The 19,982-nt window shown below is 47.9% G+C and overlaps 1 protein-coding gene across 6 annotated transcripts in view; it reads left to right on the top strand.

Moving 5' to 3' along the window:
- Positions 1-19,982, top strand: part of EDA (ectodysplasin A) — a 76,383-nt gene that overhangs the window by 4,760 nt on the left and 51,641 nt on the right. Inside the window, exon 1 of one of the 6 annotated variants that reach the window (XM_083796893.1) lies at positions 1,590-2,090. The exons of the other annotated variants lie outside the window; for them this stretch is intronic. Coding sequence (XP_083653019.1) covers positions 1,947-2,090 — 144 coding nt within the window. The 5' untranslated portion in view covers positions 1,590-1,946. Of the gene's footprint in view, positions 1-1,589; positions 2,091-19,982 lie in introns of those variants that run through there. 6 annotated transcript variants of the gene reach the window in all.

Below are 19,982 nucleotides of genomic sequence, written 5' to 3'. Positions count from 1 at the left end.
CAGCACAATAGGAAACTTTTTTTTTTTTTTTCTCCTCCCTACTCCAGCCAAGAGCACAGGAAAAGTAGATGGGGGACAAGCGTGGAGAGCACTCGGTGATGCGCGGGAAGGAAAAGAGGAAACGCTTGGGATCACGGAGGTGCCTGATGTATTGTAGGAAACAGAAACGTGAGCACGGGAGTAGCCAAGAGCTTGGTCAGGTCTCGGCTCAGATACAACACAAAGCGCTTTATCAAACTGTGATAGTATTTTAACCTTTTAATGTTGTTTTTCTTACCGCATAATACTATAAATCTTCCCTGCTCTTCCATACACATGTAGTATCTTGTAATGCTAATTAAACTGCACACAGTCCTAATTTTGCTCTCATACTAATCCAATATATTTTTCTTGACTCGAAGCCAAGCCCTGAGAACCTCAGAGCATGCAAAGCTCTCAATCCACTCTTATTATATGTTAATGACTTTGTATTTTAATATCTTTCAACACTTAAGAGGATGTTATTTTTTTAGAGGTGTCTGGCTGCAAAAGGTAACCCGTATGCGAGAGGCTGAGGGGTTTCTGCCAGTGCAGAGCAGTAAACAAATTCCCCGCAATAAGTGGTAAGTGCATCTCTGAAGATGTGATCTGTCAGAATTCATTGTGCACAAATACAAATTACAGCGAGATTTGGATGTAATTTTAAAATAGTTAACTGTCTTTATAGGTTAGGAAAATAAAACTCCTGCCTAGACTTTTACATGTTGCAGTTGTAAGTGCTCTCTTGTTAAACTCTTGGGGAAACGAACTGTTTTTGTATGCTAATGGTGCTGATGCCAGTTGGGCCTGAACGCTACTATAACAGAAATAATTACTAACAGATGTGGGGATATTAAAATGAGCTCTTTCCATAAGGCCAAATAAAATTCTGTTGTAAGTGCAAAGTACTAAATATGCGAGATTGTATTGATGAAATGCCAGTGCTGTAATGCGTTCCAAATGGCAAGTGCCAGCATCCTCTGACTAAAGCTGCACCTCGGCTGCAGCTCGGCTCTCCCCAGTGCGCTCCGCACTTCCTCGTAAATGGCTCGCGCAGCAGGAGGAGCAGAGCAGCGACTCGCAAGGATCTGTAGATCTGCAAGCCATTTAGCTCAGCGCAGTGCCTCCTGTCTTTGCGTGGGGGGAGAGGAATGCCATGCAAAGCCGAGCCCTGTGCCCGCAGCGCTTTCTTCTTGGTCAGGCTCATTCGGGAGAAGTAAACGCGTGGAAGCAGCCGTGGGAAGCTCGCCTGTGCTGCGGGCACGCCGGCGTTGCGTGGCTTTGCAGCAGCGGGCCTTGCACGGTGTCACGCCGGCAGGCTTTGCGGGGTGCGGCGTGGCGTGGCGTTGCAGCAGCGTGTGTGTGTTTGGATGGCTTTGGCATGGCTTTGCGTGGTTTTGTGCGTGGCGCGGCGTTGCAGCAGGTGTTGCAGGGCACGGTTTTGCCGCGCGTGGCGCAGGGTTGCGGGTGTTTTGTGGCTCTGCAGCAGCGGGGTTCGCGTGGCCTTGCAGCGGGATGCTGCGGGGCGCAGCGGGATGCTGCGGGGCACGGCCTAAATACGTGTTAAATTCGGGCAAAGATCACAATAGACCGAGCCACTGAAGTGATGGCAAATGTCACTTTACAACACCAGGCCCTTCTTTTCTCTGCTGTTTCCTCCCCCCTTTACAAGAGGCAGGATGTGCCAATAGCTCGCAGAGCCTTAGCAGCTCATCAGTCACAAAGCAGGGTTAAATGCCGCATCGCCCTCCGGCAATGGGTGCTGGTGCGCCGCTGTCCCTGTGGCTGTCCCTGTGCGCAGCCTTTGTTTGGCTCCCATTCATCCCGCCTTTGCAATTCATTTCACCTCTGTGCTTTAAATCTCTCTCCAGGCACATAACAAGGCAGAGGGAGGAAGACGGCGAAGTAGTTTGTTAAGCCATCGCTCGATGGAAAATCCACCTCTGGAGCGGGTAACAGCTCTGCGGTCCCGTGTGGCACAGGCAGAAGCGCAGATTCCTCGCCGCGGCCGCACTGCCCTGCCGAGGAGGGGGGGCTGTGCAGCAGCCAGCAGCAGCCTCTGCAGCAGCGAGGTGTGCCCATCTCAGGAAAATGCTGTCCCTGGGCTTTGGGGTCTCATCCCAGCCGGTGTTCTTCACCCCATCACAGTGAGCGCTGCGTTGTAGGCATGGTTTTCTGTGTGTTTAAAAATAATAATAACAATTAATTGGTTGAAACTGGGGCAGAGATGGGACAAACGCCTGCTGGGGCATCCGTGCACCAGAAGATGCTCTTCCGCCCTCTCTCCCCCCCTTATTTTAGGGGTAGCCCCAGTGGGGAATGGGGATCACGTAAGGTAAAATAACGTAATGCATCCAGGTATGCAGCGAATACCCCGTCAGCTTGCTTTCTGCGGCTGAAGGGAAGCCCAAGAATTTGAAGGCATAAATGCAGCTTACTGCGAATTGCAGCTTACGGCCCTGAGGTGCTGGGCTCCCCCCGTCGGCATTGCCAAACGAGAGCTGGGAGCAGTGCTCCTGGCCTGCGGGGCCCTGGCCTAGGGTTTGGAGCGAGTGTGTCCTTCAGCCTCCTGCAGTGCTGCCGCTGGCCTTCACCGGCGCTTTTCCTTAACTTTTTCTGGGGTAGGAAAACCGGTAAATCATTTACAGCTCTTGCTGTGCCACCTTGCTGTGACACCGAGCTGAAAAAACAACTCGCGTTGATAAAGGAGATTTTTTTTTCCTTGCTGCTGTTGCAGGATTCTTTCGTTCTGGCTCTTAGTGCATTTGACCCATTGCCCCCTGTCCACCTGGATCCTCATCAGGGTTTGGGAGACTTGGCGATGCAAGAGTTAGGAGGGGTGCTGTTTCTGTCTGGAAAGCTTTAATTCTTGTTCCCATTAAACATACCCAGGCAGAAAAAGGAGAGCAAAATCTGAATTGCTGGATTTGCAATTGATGAGGCGTACCGAGAGAGAGCAGGGTGAAAATGTGGAGAGAGAGTAGCTGGTTTTTAACTGCAGCTGTTGCTACCTTTTTAGTGATAATGAACCAAATTGGCTGCTCCTGGCTGCGGCTGGGCTTGCTGGTGCTTGTTTGTGCAGCATCACTAGCTCCTGGCCCTGGGGACCCGCCGTCCTCCTGGCCCGGGGCGTGGGAAGAAGCTGGGCTATCTCCGGGTCTCCAAGTAAATCGTGGGGGCATTTTTCTGCTGAAGGTCGAAGGGAGGCCTCTTCTCGTTGCTGGTGAATGATGGAGTTGAAAGGTATCTGTTGTCCTTTTTCAATGAATATTGTATCTTCTTTTTAGCAACGTCTTTATTGCTGGCCTGGAGTTCTGCTTTAATGTGAATTATCATCTTCATTTCTTGGCATCCTCGGATAACAAACCCATGACGTTATTTTTTGAGTTTATATTGGTTGCAGTTCCGTTCTTAACCGTGTCTGCACTATTTCTCCTGTTGCTGAAAGGAGCAGCTCTGACCTCCAAATGCGTGCCCAGCCCCCTGGGCTGCGCAGGGCTCGCTCTCGAGCGTGGGAAGAAGCCCCCGTGAGAAGCGCAGCCGTCCTGGTGCTGCTGTGCCTGTGTTTCTGCTCCTCGCAACTTGCTGTGTGCCCAGGATCCTGTCTGGGCCGTGCCTGCCCCCAGCATCTCGCTGCTGTTCTCGCTGGGTCCGCCGCCTGGCCCCTCTGTGCTCCCTGCAGGGCAGCGTCCCCGAGCTGGGAGCTGTTCTAAGACGCAGTGAGAAGCAGGCTTGGAGGCTTCAGCAAACCGGGCACGAACGCTCCTGGCTGTGGGGTGGGCACCAACGCTGCGTAGCCAGGAGCTGTGCGTCTGCTGGCTGCTGCTTCTGCTTTTTTTCTACTTTTTTCTTTTTTTTTTCTTTTTTAAGTAGGGGAAAAAGTGCTAAGCCTGTTGCATAATACTGAGTAACCAAAAATCGCTTTATTTTGGTGTTCTTTCTAGTGGCGAAGTTTTCTTTTTGGGAAAGCTTATAGCACCTGAGCACTGTCGTGGTGTTGCTCAGGTTCTTGGAGGAGGTGGCATTCTTTTATTTTTTGTTTTCCTTATCTTTGTATTATTGTAAATACGGAGGATCACAGCAGTGCCACCAGCTAAAGTTTGGTAGCAAAGCTCATGGGACGATAGAGTCCTTCCCTTGCTCACAGATGACACACACCAACCTCTTCCCTTTGGCCTGCTTCCCTTCCAAACCTTGTGCGTGTTCACCGAGGAGTTCTCTCATCTTTCTTTAGCAAAAAATTAAATAAGCCACTGTTGGACTTTGCAGCAGGTCTTAGCTTTTACTGATGCTGTGCTAAGACTCGAGCTCGTTCTTCAGTAGAAGCGGTGCTGCCATCTTTTGCTTGAGGACAAAGACGGGAGCGTGTGCAGGAGGAGCTGGCAGGCCATGCAGCTGTGGGCTTGAATTCAGAGAAAGCTGCTCTGCACGATTTCGAGGTCAGTTATGTTGCACGAGGCTGGACCTTGCTCTCCAGTGAGAGCTACCTGGCTGCTGCCCGTCTGCAGCAGCTCGCCTGCTTGTAAATGCAGCATCAACATTTTATTCTAAAATACACGTGTATATATATATTTTCAGTGATTAAGGTTTAAAAAAAAAACTCAACTAAACATGAAACTCAAATCTCATAATGTGCTTGCTTTTACAGGTCACTTTTTATTGATGCATCACTTCATTTTTAAAGAATTTCTAAGTTGCTTATAGGCTTTTTCCCTTTTTACGAGAAAGTTTTATAGCTTAAAGTACCTTCATGTGATTTGGGTTCTTTTTTAGTGTTATTCGGTATAAAAGAGCACAATGTCTTAAATTGAGTTAGCATGCATTTTTATGGTTTATATGCTCAAATCGGTTGTACTTCCATCTCCTTGCTGTCTCCCTTGCGGTGGCTGGGCTGGAGAAGTTCTGATCATGCTTGCTGACCGCAGCTAACAGCAGCACAATATAAAAATGCCATTCTTGTGGAATTTTAAAGTGGTTTTGATGTTTATATGTGCTCGTGACTCTTTAATCTCTACTTCCAAGGAAGGTGTGACTTTATTTTCTGTGTGTTTTTGTTCTGGACAAGATCTAACGGGTGTTGCTCTAACAACATGGGTTTTTTCTGCTGCTCCCGTGACTGATGATGGCTTGCTTGTGACACAGCGTAGTATTCAGGTGGCCATGAGGCCCTTTCTCTGAAGTTGTACTAGTGTTTGTTTCCTAAAACTTGAGTATTGAATCCAGACTGACTAAATCTTTACAAAGGAAAAATTACTGTATTTAGTAATAAAATGAAACGTGAGCTCGTTGGGTTCAAATGAATGCATTCAGACTTGAGCAGTAGAATTAACTTTCAGGTGCTGTGTTTGCAAAGGCAGCAATGGAGTACTGGAACCGTATGAATTCCAGATGGAACTGCAGCAGCAGAACTGCCTGCTTCACGGGGAGGTGCAGCACTGGTCCTGGACACCCAGGGGGTGTCATGTGCAACTCCAAAGTCATGTCTAACTTCAGCTGGGAGGAAGGAGACAGCAAGGGCATGGTCTTAATAGTTCTTCATTACTAACACGCTATTTCTAGGTCAGCTTGAAATTCCTCTGGGTGCTGCAGAGGAGCAGGAGCCCCTAGAAATCAGCATGAACGTGAAGGAAGTTTCCATCACAATTATGATCATGGCTGAAGAGCATGCAGGTCTTGGTTTCTTGGTCACTGGCATAATGTGAGCCTTCTGGTTTTTGTCCCCCGTTAGAACTTGAAATCGTGGGCTCCACAGCCTGCAGGGCAAAGCCGTCGACCAGTTTTCCTGCAGGGAGACAAACGAAGGACGGGCGACAGCACCCGCGGGCTTGGCTCTGCCAGGCGTGCGGTCCTGTGCGAGGGTGGTTTTGGTACCTGGGGTGATGGCAGCTGCTGGGCGAGGAGAGGAACGGCAGGCTCCTGTGGCCGCCTCCTCCTGCTGGGCTTAGTCACGCTGACGAGATTAAAATTTAATCTGATTATATTATCTCTGCGGCATTAATTAGGGCTCCACAATTTTCCAGCCAAATCCTTGACAGTGCTAATGGGAGCTCTTGAGACTGCTGTGTGGTGAAATGGTGGGGTGAGTTATTCGCATGTAATTCTCCAAAACCTGAAGGAAAGCATTGCAACTTTGCGTCAGTTTATTGTCATGTGAGAGATGACGATCAGTTAGGATGCTGTTTGGCTCGAACTCCATTTCTACAGACAAATTGCATCACAATGTAGTAATTACCATGATAATTTAAAAAAAAAAAAAGATAAGTAGAAACAAAACAAAATAATAATATAACTGGTCGATCCCTGCCAGGCTAATAGTCAGAAGATTTTGCAGGGATGCAGCCAGAGGTACCAGATTTCTGAAGGAGTCTGATTTCAGCTTGCTTAAGGTATGTTGATAATGGCTCTTGCAGCTAAATGCATTTGGTGAAAGCATTGAGAACAAAGATAATGCTCTTTAAAGCCTTCAACAGGTCAACTGTGAGGGCCTTTGGAGGCTCAACACAAGCCTTGCTTGGGTTTATGTCTGGTGAGACACCGGATCAATGAGAAGCACCAAACCTCGTGCTGCCAGAAATGCTACCGGGCAGCAGTGGTGTGCGCGTGGTGGCATTTTCTGAGGAGCTGGAGAGTCTTGTGCTTGTGTCGGTGTCTGCAATTTAATCGTGTTGAGCAGCTCTGCCCCTGGCATCGCCCATGTGCCGGGGTGCCCAGCGCACCGAAGCCGGGTGCCGGGGCCGCGCCGCGCTCCCTCGGCCGCACGCTATCTGCAAATGCCGCAAGCGTCAGCGAAGTCACGTAGCGGGGAGCAGCAGCCAGTGCGCGGCTCTGAAGCCGAAAGCAGCATGCCTGTAATAAAAGCAGGCTCCGACTTCAAACAAATGTGTACTGCACAGTTGTTGTTAGCACTCTGATGTGCGGCTGCAGAACTTGGACAATTTATAGTCCTTGCATCAAGCGTCTTAGTCAGTTCCATATGTGCTGTCTTCATGCGTTTGCTGGTATGAAATGGTAGGATAAGATCTCGGAAGTTGAGGTCTTCAAGTGTTAAATACAAAGCATTGCTCCTGCAGGCTCAGCTCTGCTGATCCAAGTGTCTGGCGCACATTTCTAACAACAGCCTGAATTTGCCAAGGAAAATTACGCTAGATATAGCAAATAGCTGTCAACTCTTTCCTCCCTAGTCTGTCAGTCTGTTTTTCGCTCTCTTTTCAGAAAAACGGGGATGTTTGGAAGTGAGAGGAGAGGTAGGCTTTTCTGTTCAGCGTGCTCCTAGGGATGCCTCCCAAGCTCGGTGAAACCCCAGCCCCTCTCCTCCATCTCCTTGCCCCCTCGGGTCCCTTTGCAGACCCACTGCTGAGGGCTGCATCGAGCCTGGAGTAACTTGAGTTCTCCTATGCTAACCAAGTATGCAAGGAGGAATTTTGGCTAACGTATTAACTAGCTCTGAGGAAGCAGTTCCTGCGTAACCAAGACGTTTCACAGTTCACTGACGCTGTCACCCTGCACTTGTGGATACCTGCTGTTACAACAGACCAGGCACGGCCACGTATGGGTGGCTGCGGCTGCGCTTGGAGCAAAGTCCCCGGGCTGGTGTCCCCCGCCTGGAGCACTGTGTGCTTCTCGGGGCTTGGTGGTTCCTGGCTCAAAGCTGCTGGAAAATGAGTCTTCTAAATGGTAACCCTGATAACGACAGTCAGCGGGGGCGGCTGGGGAAGTCGAATTTTTGGTCAGCTCTCAGTCAAACATCTGGGCAGCTTCAAATGACGCCTGAATCAGGTACTTAACTGGTTAAATATTCCTGCTGTTGATCTACAAAAGCAACGACAGGTATCTTCTGCTGGATCCGCATTTGTTGTATCAAATCTGGCAAATAGTGCAAATTTTTATGTTGTGAACAGGAACCATGCCCCGAGGCTATGACTGAAAGGAAAGGTCTCATTGACATATTTACCTAGCAATTTTGCCATCATTAAATACGCTTTCTCGAAAACCCCAAACCCCAGAACAATAGCAACAGAAAAACACTGAAGGTTTTGTGAGCAGATGCAGCTTCAAGATAACAAATTATTTTTGCTCTTTGTTTGACTACTTGGCATTTAAAAGGTAATTAAAATGAGGCCAAGTGTAGCTAGAGAGTTTGTTTTAAAAAAAGTCTCTGTGCTTGGAGAATGAAGCAAAAGTGCATTTGTGAGAAATGGAGGCACTGTCCCATGCAAAATCAATATTAATCTTTCAGGTTGTAAAGCGGTAACACTTGTTCTGATCCAGCTGTTTCCTTTTCTTTCAATATTAATTTTCACGATAGATAAAGCTACTGAGATTGAAGTTGGTCCAAACTACACCTGGAGTGCTCTGTTAACACTGGCATGTATAACACCGAGTAATAATGCATCGTTTCTAAGAATGGTCTTAGAGGGTTGTTGTACAAAGAAGGGCATAAGAAACATGATACTAAAATTGTGATTACTGGCAGAAATGCTTTGCAATGGGGAAATTTTAGTTTAGTCAAGGTTGCTTACATGCCTTTCTTCCAGCCGAAGGGCAAATGACGCTGTTAGCGTTAAATGTTAGTCTATGACATCTGAACATGAAATATGCCTTACCTCTCCAAGATTGAGTTGCAGTTATCGCTGTTCCAAAAATTCTTCCCTGGTTTTTATTTTTGGCCTTGCCCAAAAATGGACCCATGTTAAATGTTGATGCTATTGAAGTGTTTGGTTGGAAGGGAAAAGCACCGATTAAATGTACTTTAGGGAAAGGTCCATTGAAGAGCAACAGAATGCAGGGGGGGTCTGGACAGCCCTGTGGGACACTGCGTTGGCTCATGGGTGGGTTCACCCTCCGTGGTGGCCCCAGGGTCCATTCTGAGGGGTGCTAACATAGCCCGTGCTGTGAAAACCGTGGGTTTGAGGCCCTTAGTCTCAAAGGGCCTTGGAGGGCCCTTATCCCTTCGTCTGTTTTGCTCTGAGGTTTGCACCTTTAAAAAAATAAAAGAAAAAAGAAATCAGATTCTTGACGTAGCTGTTAAGTCTTCTGGGCACGGTCTACCTCGGCCCTTTCCAAGGACTGCCCGCACTTCTCTTTTACTGGCAGCGTGGTATTACCAGCTGCCCCCAGCCCATGGCAGCAGCGTGGATCCATTCTGCAGCTGGAAACGAATATTTTGAAGGGACTTTGTCACATTTAAAAACTGGTTTTGTTCCATCGGAGGCAGTGGAGCCTGCAGCCTGGCTGGGAGGATGCTGTTTCCAGGCAGCTCTATCCGTTTTTGGTTGATTCTGCCGTCGAAGCATGCTGCGGGCCCTGTGTGGCACTCAGCCCTCAGGCCTCGTGCCGCGCACGGTGGCTCTCGGGCCTGTAAAGCTCTGACTCAGGTGGCGATGTCTAGGCTGAGCAGTGGTGGTGATAAACCTTGTCTCCTTCTTCAATTGCTCGATAAAAGCACGCGAGGGCACGTGCACGTTGTTTGTTTGTGCAAGCGTTTCCCTTCCGCTGCCCTTCTCGCCCCAGTGAAATGACTTTCAGCAGCAGTCTGTATTTACAGCCGTCAGCTCGCGGTTTGCCCTCAGGCCACGTCCACCCTCCGAAAGTGCAGCGGGGTTTTGAGGGGAATTTTTGGCACTTCTGTCCAGAACCAAAAGCCCTGTGTGTGAGATAAGGAGAGCAGGCTGGCACCTGAGGCCGGGCTGTCGGGCTTGGAGGGGTGCAGAGGCCAGGGTGTGCCTCTTGGTTCCACCCCAGCCTCCCGAGCATCTCGGTGGTAATACCAAGCCTTGGATATTATTTTAAAAATTGCTGTAGGTAAAAATCAGACTTGTAGGGTGGATTAAGTTTAAAATTTTCATGCTAGCCTAGTTGGAAACATGTTACTATGCATATTTTACACTTAGAGGATCCCTGTGGTGATTATTTTGCCTTTTCCCAGTTCTATCCTAAGAATGAACAAGTAAAGATTATTCTTATTTTCTTACATTTCTGCTGTCCTTGCAGAATGCAGGCACTTTCAGATTGAAAGGAGTTGGGTTATTTCTTACAGAATCCTAGTTTTCTTTTTCCCCCATGCTAACGCCATAACATAATTGTTTGCACATAAATTAAGCAGAATTCTTTGGCCAGCTCTTCTGCACACCTGTGCACTCACTCACGTGTTCTGCCAATAAATCGCTACGGCTGAATGTTACTTCTAAAATACTTGCTGAAGAATGATTTTTGAAATCTGAAAATTATTGCACTAATGCTTGAACTACTCAGGAATAGTGATTTCCACTGCCCCCCGCTCCCCTCCAAGACCTAAACTTGTACTTATACAGTCATTTGTGAATTAGTGTTATGTGCAGATGTGTTATTCTTATAAGTAAATGAACTGCTTATGTTCTTAAAAATATGATTTTGTCATTTTATGATGGTCTAATGACTGAATTTGCCAAAACTGGCACCACAGAATACAACCAGCAAAAGATGTCAGGATGGTCCTGCACTGCCGTGGGCAGTTGCCTTCTCTGGCACATCTCGTGTGCTTGTGGACACTTTGGGATTAATCTGAGGTATGAATTCAAAGTGGGTTGAACTGTACCAACCCCAGGGCGGTTGCTGTGGTCCTCCACAAATCCCACCCGGCACTGGGCTTGGTCTCCACTGGTCCAAGCCGGTCGCTGGGTTGTATGCAGGAAGGGGTCAACCTCGGGTTCGTTTCTGGCCATTCAAATAGCACAAGAATCTGCAATGTCCAGCACAGCTGAGCTTTTCAGGAGTTGAAAACTTGTTCATAGTTGATGTTTTCAATGCATCTTCCGCCATCTCTGGAAGGCTCCCCTTCTTATTTTGTGCCATTTACTGTTACTTTGTGCGTTCTTCTTACCCAAATGGGAGAATATTTCCTCTAATTATTTCAGAAGCTCTTGACTACAGTGATACCCGATAGCAGAGAATTCCCTGGGCTAAACTCTTTAAATAAAATTAATTATTTGGGGATTTTATTTACTTAATCTTTATGGTTTATGATTATCAGGATGGAGTTTCAGTATTACGTGAAAGGCTATAAATGCATTGGATTTTCCTGTCATCCCCTATCTTTATTTCAAGCCATTTCAGAGCTGGCAATTATCTGGACTTGCTTAGAAAATTAAGAAAGGTAATTATCCTTCTAGTTACAAGCTGTTACCGTAAGGGTGATTTCTTACTGCTGGTATTAATACTAACCTGTCGAGTTCCTCACGTGGTGGCTGTGCCGGCAAGCTGCTTGTCGTTAGATTAATGAAATATCGCAGCAACAAGCTTTCCTTTCAAGTTTTAGGGCCGCAGCCGGGCACCTAGACACGAAAGGCAGCGCTGATTGTGTTCCACGTGCCGTCCCCCAGCCCTGGGGTCTCACGTAAGCCCTTTGTCCCTGTCCTGGCTGCTGACCCCGGCCGGTGCTGCCGCAGGAACCGAGCCCTCCACTGGCCTGGGGTGACTGGTGAATATATATGGGATTTTTGTCCTTTAGAACAGCTCTCTGTTCATAAAGCAGGGCTAAGGTTAGCCAGGGTAACAGGAGAAAAACGATGAGAGTAGTGCAGCAGGCTGCTGCGCGGTGCAGAGGTAGGTTTTTACAGTAGGAGAACGTCCTCAGAAGAGCGTGTGTTTGTGCCCACAGCCATTAAGCTTAATAATCTTGCTGTCTGTATCGACTTACAAATGAAAGCTTGCAGTAATTTGGAGCAGCATTTGAATTGTGAGTGGTAGTGATGATGCTGAGCTTGTCTTTTAATGCTGAGTTTAGAGTCTTTGAGGTTTGGATTAAAAAAAACTTCAATGAAACCACAAAAAAGACATTGGAAGCATAACTGAACAGGTGGAACAAATTTGTTAAATCTGTTATTGGGAAAACAGCAACTTGCTTTTAAGAAATAAATCAATCTGCAGCTCAGTGTTTCATAATGAGGAGTGGGATAGGAAAATCTAAAAATATCTACAAATGAGAGCTAATGCTCTGAAGGAACAGATCCAAACTAGAATATAATATTGCCCATTGTGGTGACAATAAGTATTTTAAAGTTCATTGAGATCCTTGCTGTGATGCAGATGGGACTTTAAGAGCCAGCATATTTCACTTGGCTGGGTCCAGTTTTTATTTGCATAATAACTTATTATATGTATTGCCAGTAGCTCGCAGAGCCCCTGGTCAGGATTGGGAAACCACTATGAGTTCATACTCCTCTCCATGGTTAGACAATATATTAAACGGCAGATTTGGAGGGCGGTGTCTCTAGTAAGTAATGCAAGTGATCGTGTGCTTAAAATGGCAGGAAAAAATAAATCTTTAACCCCTGCTTTGGAACAGGTGGGTGACCTTCGCGTGGTCCCAGCTCTGCTTGCCAAGTGCCTCTTTGGCTTTGCTTGGCTGTGTTTGTCCCCAGCCTTTGGCACGATCTCCAGGAGCGAATCTCAGTAAGGGAAGGGAATTTATCCAGGCAATGTAAAATGCGTGCACTGGCACCTGCGTTTTCAGAAGGGTGTCACTGCATTCTCTAGCTTTTTTTCCCCCCCTTTTTCGTTTTAAATTTCCACTTTAGCGTTCAGGCAGCACAGATAGATTTGCTTCCATCTTTCTTGGAAAGCCATTCCTCAGCTTTGCGCTGTTCAGCAGGATTTTTCTGGCCTTATTCCGGCGTTTTCCTTGCCCAGCTGAGTCCGAGCGCCCCGTGACACCCAGCTGGGCAGCTCTTCAGCACTACCACCAGCTTCCCGCTCTGGCCCATCTTCCCTCCCTCTCTGATATTTGCTGAGGGCTTCTCCGTGCTTCTCACAAGTGCTGTTTCAGAGTAGCTGTTCCGAATTAATGGAATCCACAGGGACAGCTGTTGCTCAGAGGCAAGTAGGTAAGTGCATCCATACAGCTCCAGCTCTTGCATGACGCTTGCCCTTCGGGGAAGCACCATGCACTTGGGAGCTTTTCTTACGGCACTTAAAACCAGGAAAACCCTCTCCAACTTCCAAATTCTGGCTAAGCTGGGCATAGTTTGGGTGCAACTGGGGCCATGGAGCATCAGGGTGGCAAATACTGCCATCCACACCCGCAGTGCAGCGGGTTGGGATGCCCTTGTGCACCAAAGAGCAGAGCTGCTGCTGTCTGTGCGTTTGCCGCATTGAACGCCAGCATGCACCTGGTGTCAGAGCCTCGCTCGGGGCTGCTGCTTTGCTTTGCAAGAGGTGCTGAGGGCTCTCACTGAGCTCGGGAGCACACGGGGGATGCTTCTGCATGGCTGGGATTCCCTCAGTGCGTTGCAACACAGCGTTTGCCCCAAAACCCATCACAAACTTAAAGGACTCTTTCTTTTTTTTTTTTTTTCCCCAAATGGTTTACCAAAGACCAGCTAAGTTTTAACTAACCGTCATCAAGCTGATTATTAATGTGCTGCTCTCGGGATGGATCCATGGCTTTTAGAAACTCCCGTCTGTTGCTTTAATGAAGAACGGAGCTCTGCTTTCGGGGCTCGTGTGGCAATTGTGCTGACTCCTCCTTATGCTTTTGGAAACCCTGCTCGCCTTCTGTTTCCGTGGTTTGCGAGCGCTTTTATTTGATGCTCAGGCCCCGAGAGAGCATCTCCGCGGCAGCCGTGCGGAGCTGCACAATGGCACTGGGCTGCGCTGGGCGGCCCGGGGCGGAGGCGGGGGTCCCGCAGCGGGGCTGGGGGCTCCCGACAGCACCCACCGCAGGGCGATTGTCAGCGGCGCGGAGCCGTCACCCATGGGTGCGGAGGCTCTCGGGACGCACCAGGGAGCCTCCTCAGCCACTCGGTTGGCAATTTCCAAGGCCAGGGGTTCATGGAGGCTTTGTGTCCCTGCTTTGAAGCTCGGGTCTGAAAGTGTTGTAATGAGATTTTATTATGTATTCTGGCGAGGTCTTGTTATTTTGTGTGTGGATTTATTGTATAATGAATTGAGTGATTTTGAAATGTTTTGTGCAATGATTTTTTGGAAGGGACATTGTATTTTGTTTATGGGATGTGTGAGTTTTTATGAAACTTTATTTAGCTTTTAGCAAGAATAATCTTTATTCAACAAATAGTGCAAATAAATCTTTAATTGAACAAATATGTGCCAACTTTCAAACACAGCAACAAACAATGACATGAAACAAGGAAACTTTGGAACAATATACAACTTTAAACATAGTAAAAAAAAAAAAAAAAAAGCTAACAAAGAACAGCTCAGGCGGTATAGCCGGGCGGCAGCTAAGTGCACTTATATCTGGGACCTGCCGTGCCGAGGGGAGCAGCGGGGAGCTGCGTGCTCGCTGCCTTTCCCCAGGCGGGTGCAGGTGGGGTGGGTGCAGAGGGGTCCCCCCCACCCCGTGCCGCAGCCGGGGGAGCCGCCGCTGCCAGCTCGCACCGGGCTGCCAGACGTGACTGGGCTGTGCTAGCGCTCGTAGCTGTGGGGCGATGTGGAAACATGTTCTCCAGCAAAGCTTTCTGCTCCGCGGCAGCTCCAGGAAATATTTCATATATGTCCTTTCTCAGTGGCAGTCCCGGGGCGGCCCGTGCCCCTTCTCCTTCTGGGTCTCTGCTAGGAGCGACCTTCTGCCGGAGGAGGTGGCTCTGGTGAGCATCCTGGGATGGCCGTGGGGGCGGCATCAGCGTGCCTGTGCTAAGCTGCCCTCCGGCTCTGCAGACAGCACCAAGCACGCTGCAGGATGGGACCATGTTGTGGTCACTGAGATAGGTTTAGAGTGACTTGTAACAAAACCATGCCCGTGTTGGGTGCTGTTTTCTGCCTCGTAACAGTGGTGACCCGCCCGGTGCTCAGGATACCTAGAAATGGTCAACTCGTGGTCATCTCGTGTGGTTTCCTAGAGCTCTGCTAAGCTGCGTCCTCCAGCTCTGCAGAATTTTATTCTCTGTGAGTTTTCCTTCTTCTTGTTGAAATATCTTCGTTAGGAGTAAACATGTGAAATTAGTTCTGGATTTCCCAGAGTTTTGCATGAAATCTGTAGAAAAATGACAATACGAAATGTCTCGTCTGTAAAACATGCACTGGTTTCCACACACACACAAAAAACTCACCACCTTCTATCACAACCTCATAAGTGGCTTTTACTGTTCTTTGTATCCTCTGGGCTATCTCAGCCTTTCTGTTGTACTTCACTTTTTTGAATGTTACTTTTCAGGGAAGAAGAACAGAATCCTCTTTCTGTTCAAAGTCAGATTTCAAAGTCAGATTTCCTTCCTCGTTCCCACACCTTAGTTGGGTTATGCTCTTCATTTTACCTGCCAGTAATTATCCTGAAGTACAGAAGGAGCTTATTAATGGAGATGTTTGTATCCCTGTCTGGCTGCAGCTTTCCCTGGGGATTGTGAAATTCCTATATTGAATTCTTATTTATTTAGAAAGTTTTTTCAATAAGGCTGGAGAAAAATGAATAAAGACGCAGAGGTGGTCTTCATCATTTTTGTTGGGTTGTAGAGCAGGAAATAAAATGCAGAAGACCAAGAAAACAAAATAATGTAGGTCTTTACGGCAGAAGGAGACCAAACTCTGCTTCTAAGTGGCTCTCCTGCACTTTCTAACCTTAGAAATATCAGGAACATGAAGCCTGATATTACTTATTTCTGTGGGAAATCTCGTGTAGCGAATTCATTGTTATGGGGAGGAGCATTTTCAGCCCTTCATTGGCCTTTTCAGCCCCTACAAATTTTAACAAAAGAGCTTTTCTTCTAATAGTGAGCAATGGAATTGGGTGTTAATGAAAACAAATTAATTCTGAATGGAAAATTCCTTCTTGTCTGTGTTGTGCCATTCTCTTTTTATAGCGTAAACCTACCAGATCTCTCTCATTGCCCATACTTTTCCAGGAAGGAGAAATCAGACTTATATTTCCAGAACTACAAGCTAAAGGCATCTCATGTCTCTTGTGCACGCTTGTGTTGAGCCTGTCCGTCTTTCTTCAGAACTTCTCAATGCCCCAAAAACTGTATAAAGGAAGTGCGCTTTTTTTCTGTGCTAGTTCACTTTTAAACATTGTTTTTTCCTCAAGTCTCTTCTCCAAGTTACGGATTTTTTCCTCTTTTTTTTCCTCTTTCTTGTACACTGGAATTACTTTATCTACCCAAAGAGTCTGGTCAAGACTCTTCCTTTTTAGCTACAAATTCACTTTTTGTTTTAAGTCCTGATATGATGTGGATGAGCTTCATCTACGCTGGAGCTCCCTGGGGCAGGAGGAATGTATTGGGTTTGGGGAAAGTTCTACCCCGGTTTGTCAGTAGAATTAGGTGCAGCAAAGACTCGTTTGCCAAAGGCCATGGAGAGGTTTGCAACCAAGCCAAGATTTTGAAACCAGATCTCTTGAAACACAGGCCAGCGTGCTGCGAGGCCATGCCACCACTTCCAGCTAGACCTCTCCGCCTTTCCTACAGCTCTAGCTGGCTGTTTTTTGCCTTTAAAATAGAGACAGAAGGCCAATTGCAGAGAAAACACCTGACCGCCTGTTTTATTTTTAAATCCATATATTAACTTATGAGATCAATGAGTCGATGTCATTTGCACCACGCAGAAGGAATCAGTGAAAGCCATTGATGTGCCAGATGTTTGGTTGTAAAATCTGCATTCTTCGTGGCCGTGTGGGAGCAGGCGCTCGGCTGCTGTTTGTCCAGGCTTTCTTGTCTTGGGCAAGGAGAGCAAGCAGGGAGACAGACGGTGATGGAAAACCCTGCGGGCGGTGGTCTGCTCTGTGGTAAATCTTCCACTCGAGCCACAGCAGATGGGAAAACTGGGATTAGGCAGCAGTGTTTGGTAGCAACACACCAGCATTTCAACAAAAGGTACATATTTAATACTAGTTGTGGGATCGTTCTCTAAACAACTTTTTCCTTAGGTAGGGCATGACCTGAATCCACACAGAACAGCTAGTGGTGGTAATAAGGACAGCCTTTCACACTTTTTTTTTAAACTACTTAATTCCCCGTTTAGTAAGGAGGATTTAATTCCCCTTAGGGCGAAGTTATAATTGTCAAAACTGTATGTCCTTGCCGAGCTGGCATTTCAAACACAGCCTTCACAGCTCCATCCAGCAGAAAACTGATCTTGGAGACCCTCACTGGTGCCCAGACTTTTGGGAGCCATCAGCAAGGCAAAGATCCCCATCCTCTTCTTCTGGAGGAACCACCCCACAGCCGAGGGACCTTCCTTGCGTTGTCCCTGCTCCACGTGAGGTGCCGTAAGGACTGGGAGCTGATGGCTGGCGTCCTTCTGAAGGGCAGGAGAAGAGGAGGCCTGGCCTCTGCTCCACGTTGGTCACCTCAGCTGGTTTGGAGATCAGCGTGGATTGAGCGTGGTGAGGCCACCAGGGCTGTCCGGAGAACATGGGAGGCATTGTGCTGACCAGCAAGGTGCTTGCGTTCACTGTCTCACCGCTGACCCCTGAAAAAGAGGATTTTGGAGTCCCTGGTCGTTATCAGGGCGAAGCGATGGGATCTTCTGGTCCTGCCACGGTAACTTTCTGTGGCCTCTAGGTTTCCCTGTTCCCTATCTGGTGGAGCCCACTGGAGCCCAGTCCCTCCATGCCTTCGGCTGAGCTCGCTCGTCCTCCTGCATCATGGCCTCAAACTCAGGCAGGAGCAAGCTCGCTGTCAGCCTGCTCTCATACCAGCCATGCTTACCTGGCAGGACTCATCCGGCCTGCTCTGTGAGGGACGGGAGTCCCTGTCCTCCTACGAGGAACCGCAGCCATGTGAGGAACCACAACCATGTGTATTTATTTACCTGCGTGCCTTTGCAGGCCGCCCCACCAATCTGTCCTGGTGCTGCTCTGCAGGCTGAGGCCCCGTGGGCCGTGGTGGCCGTGGGCAGGAGGGCACGGGGCTGCGTGTCACAGCACGGGGCTGCCTTCGGGTGTTCCCTAAGGGAGGCAGACCGGCGTCCCACACAAGTGCCGGCTGGCAGCGGCCCCGCTGTATTTCACGTCAGCAAATGAGAGCAGCCATCACCTGCTCCTCGCTGGAGGCGGTAAGCCTTCCCTGGACCCGTGTCAGCAGGATATCAGGCATGTAAATGTGTTGGCAGACAACCTTCCTCTCGCTCGGGCTTTGGGATCGCAAGGGGGGGATCAACCAGATGTCCTCCAAATCCTGCGTATCCTGTAGCTATCAGCGACACAGCCTGAGCCCAGCACGGGGAGCTCGGCTCCCTCAGGCTGCAGGCTGGGAGCAGGTGGAGGTGAGACCTCCCGTGCGTCCGCACGGAGGAACAGAAAATGCTGAGCTTGTCCTACAAATGCTACTAGAAAACAGTCATGTTTGGTGCTTTGGAGCTGTTTTTCCCCCTAAGAAAGTGGGATTCGGACTAGATGACTCAGAGTATGACATTTATTAGAATAAATAAATCATTGATTTACACCAAGCTCAGCGTTTAAATGGTCATGGATGAGAAGAAATAGTTGTGTTTCACAGTACCTGTCTAAAGCAGTTAAGTCAAAGCCCAGCAGTATTCAGATGTTTGGGTTTTCAGCGTTCGTTTCTTTGATTTCAGACCTTCAGTTTGCTCCAGAATCTTCCTTTGGAAAGAATGTGATGTTCTGCGTCAGAGCGCTTGCAGCTTGTAATTGCTGCAGAGATCCTCATCCTGGTTTTAGGATGAAGATTTTGATCTTAACCTGTGAGTCAGAACACGCACTTCAACATCATCTTAAAGAGTTTATGGTCCAAAGCTATTTATTATCTGTTATAGCAGGCCTTTTATTACACTGGAAAACTAATTTGCATTGCTTGTTGTAATTAATACTGTAAAATGTTTAAACAAAAGTACAGATAGAAATTAAATTTACAGGCATCGAATTCAATAGCATTAAAATAAACCTTTGATTTGTTTTCCTCCTTTGGCAAGAAAGTGATTAGCTCAAATTAAATTTACGGAAAGCTCTCAGCTTGGAATGAGTGATTTAATGAAAAAAATACATCACAAGTTGCCAGAGCAGCTTGAGGAAGAACCGAGCTTTCACTTGCAGAAGGCTGTTGTAGTGAAACTGAACCGTTTGGGGTAGGAGAGGTACAGTTGTCTGACAGGGACGCGTTGTCTGATAGCAGCACATCACGCCGTTGGGCATCTTCCTCCTGTCCTGCGTGGGTGCTGTCAGCTCTGGACATGCATCCGCTGTTCAGTGGGGATGTGAGGTGTAACTGGGGAAATCGGCCTTTCCAACTGCAGGGAGAAAGCTGATCCGGAGCAAAGGGAGAGGGAACGGTGCCGCATCCCTTCCGTTCCCAGGGTGCTAGGGGCAGCGGTACGATCCAAGTGACCCATACAAACTCACACAGGCAATAGTAAGTGTCCTCCTGCAAAGTATGTAAGGTGGTTCTGGAAAAGTCTTTTTGGGCTAGAAGAGGCTTCAACATATTCATCCTCAAATGAAGTCATCAAAACCAGACCATTTCTGCTCTGATTTATGCAGCAAGCTTTGACAAAAAATATAGTGCAGGCAAATGGCCTCTTGGTAAGGTTTGGATTCTCTTCTATTGTTATGAATATTTTTTTTTATGGCTGCGATTCGCATAGTTATAATTTGTACCGTCTGGGCCCGAGGCTCTGAGTCGTCCCTGTGTTGGTATTGAGCTGCTGCAGAGATGAGTGGATGAGTACGTGTTCCCCAGGGCCGGGCTGCTTGAGTTACAGCTCACAGACCTCTTGGGAGCTGCTCTGGTTTGTCTGGCAAAAAGTTATGGTACTCCAAATTAAAAAAAGGTAGGGTGCGAGCATGGCCTCGAGTCTTCTGAGATGTTGAGCTGCACGGAAGGTTTGCTTTTGGAGGAGGATTTGTAGCCACAAGGGAAACTCTCTGCAAACCTGGTGGTGGTTGTTCAAAACCCATTTAATGGAATATTGCTGGAGGGAACATTCGGCAAAAGGATCAGGTTTGAGAAGCTACAGCTAGGTAAAAGCAAGGTCTGTCCTGACAGTTCGTGGATAGTAGGATGAGAATCACTGATAAAGTG

This window comes from Anser anser (genome assembly GCF_964211835.1).
Source record: "Anser anser genome assembly, chromosome: 13".
In the NCBI taxonomy this organism is placed as follows: Eukaryota; Metazoa; Chordata; class Aves; order Anseriformes; family Anatidae; genus Anser; species Anser anser.
This window is presented reverse-complemented; position numbering and strand designations above follow the sequence as displayed.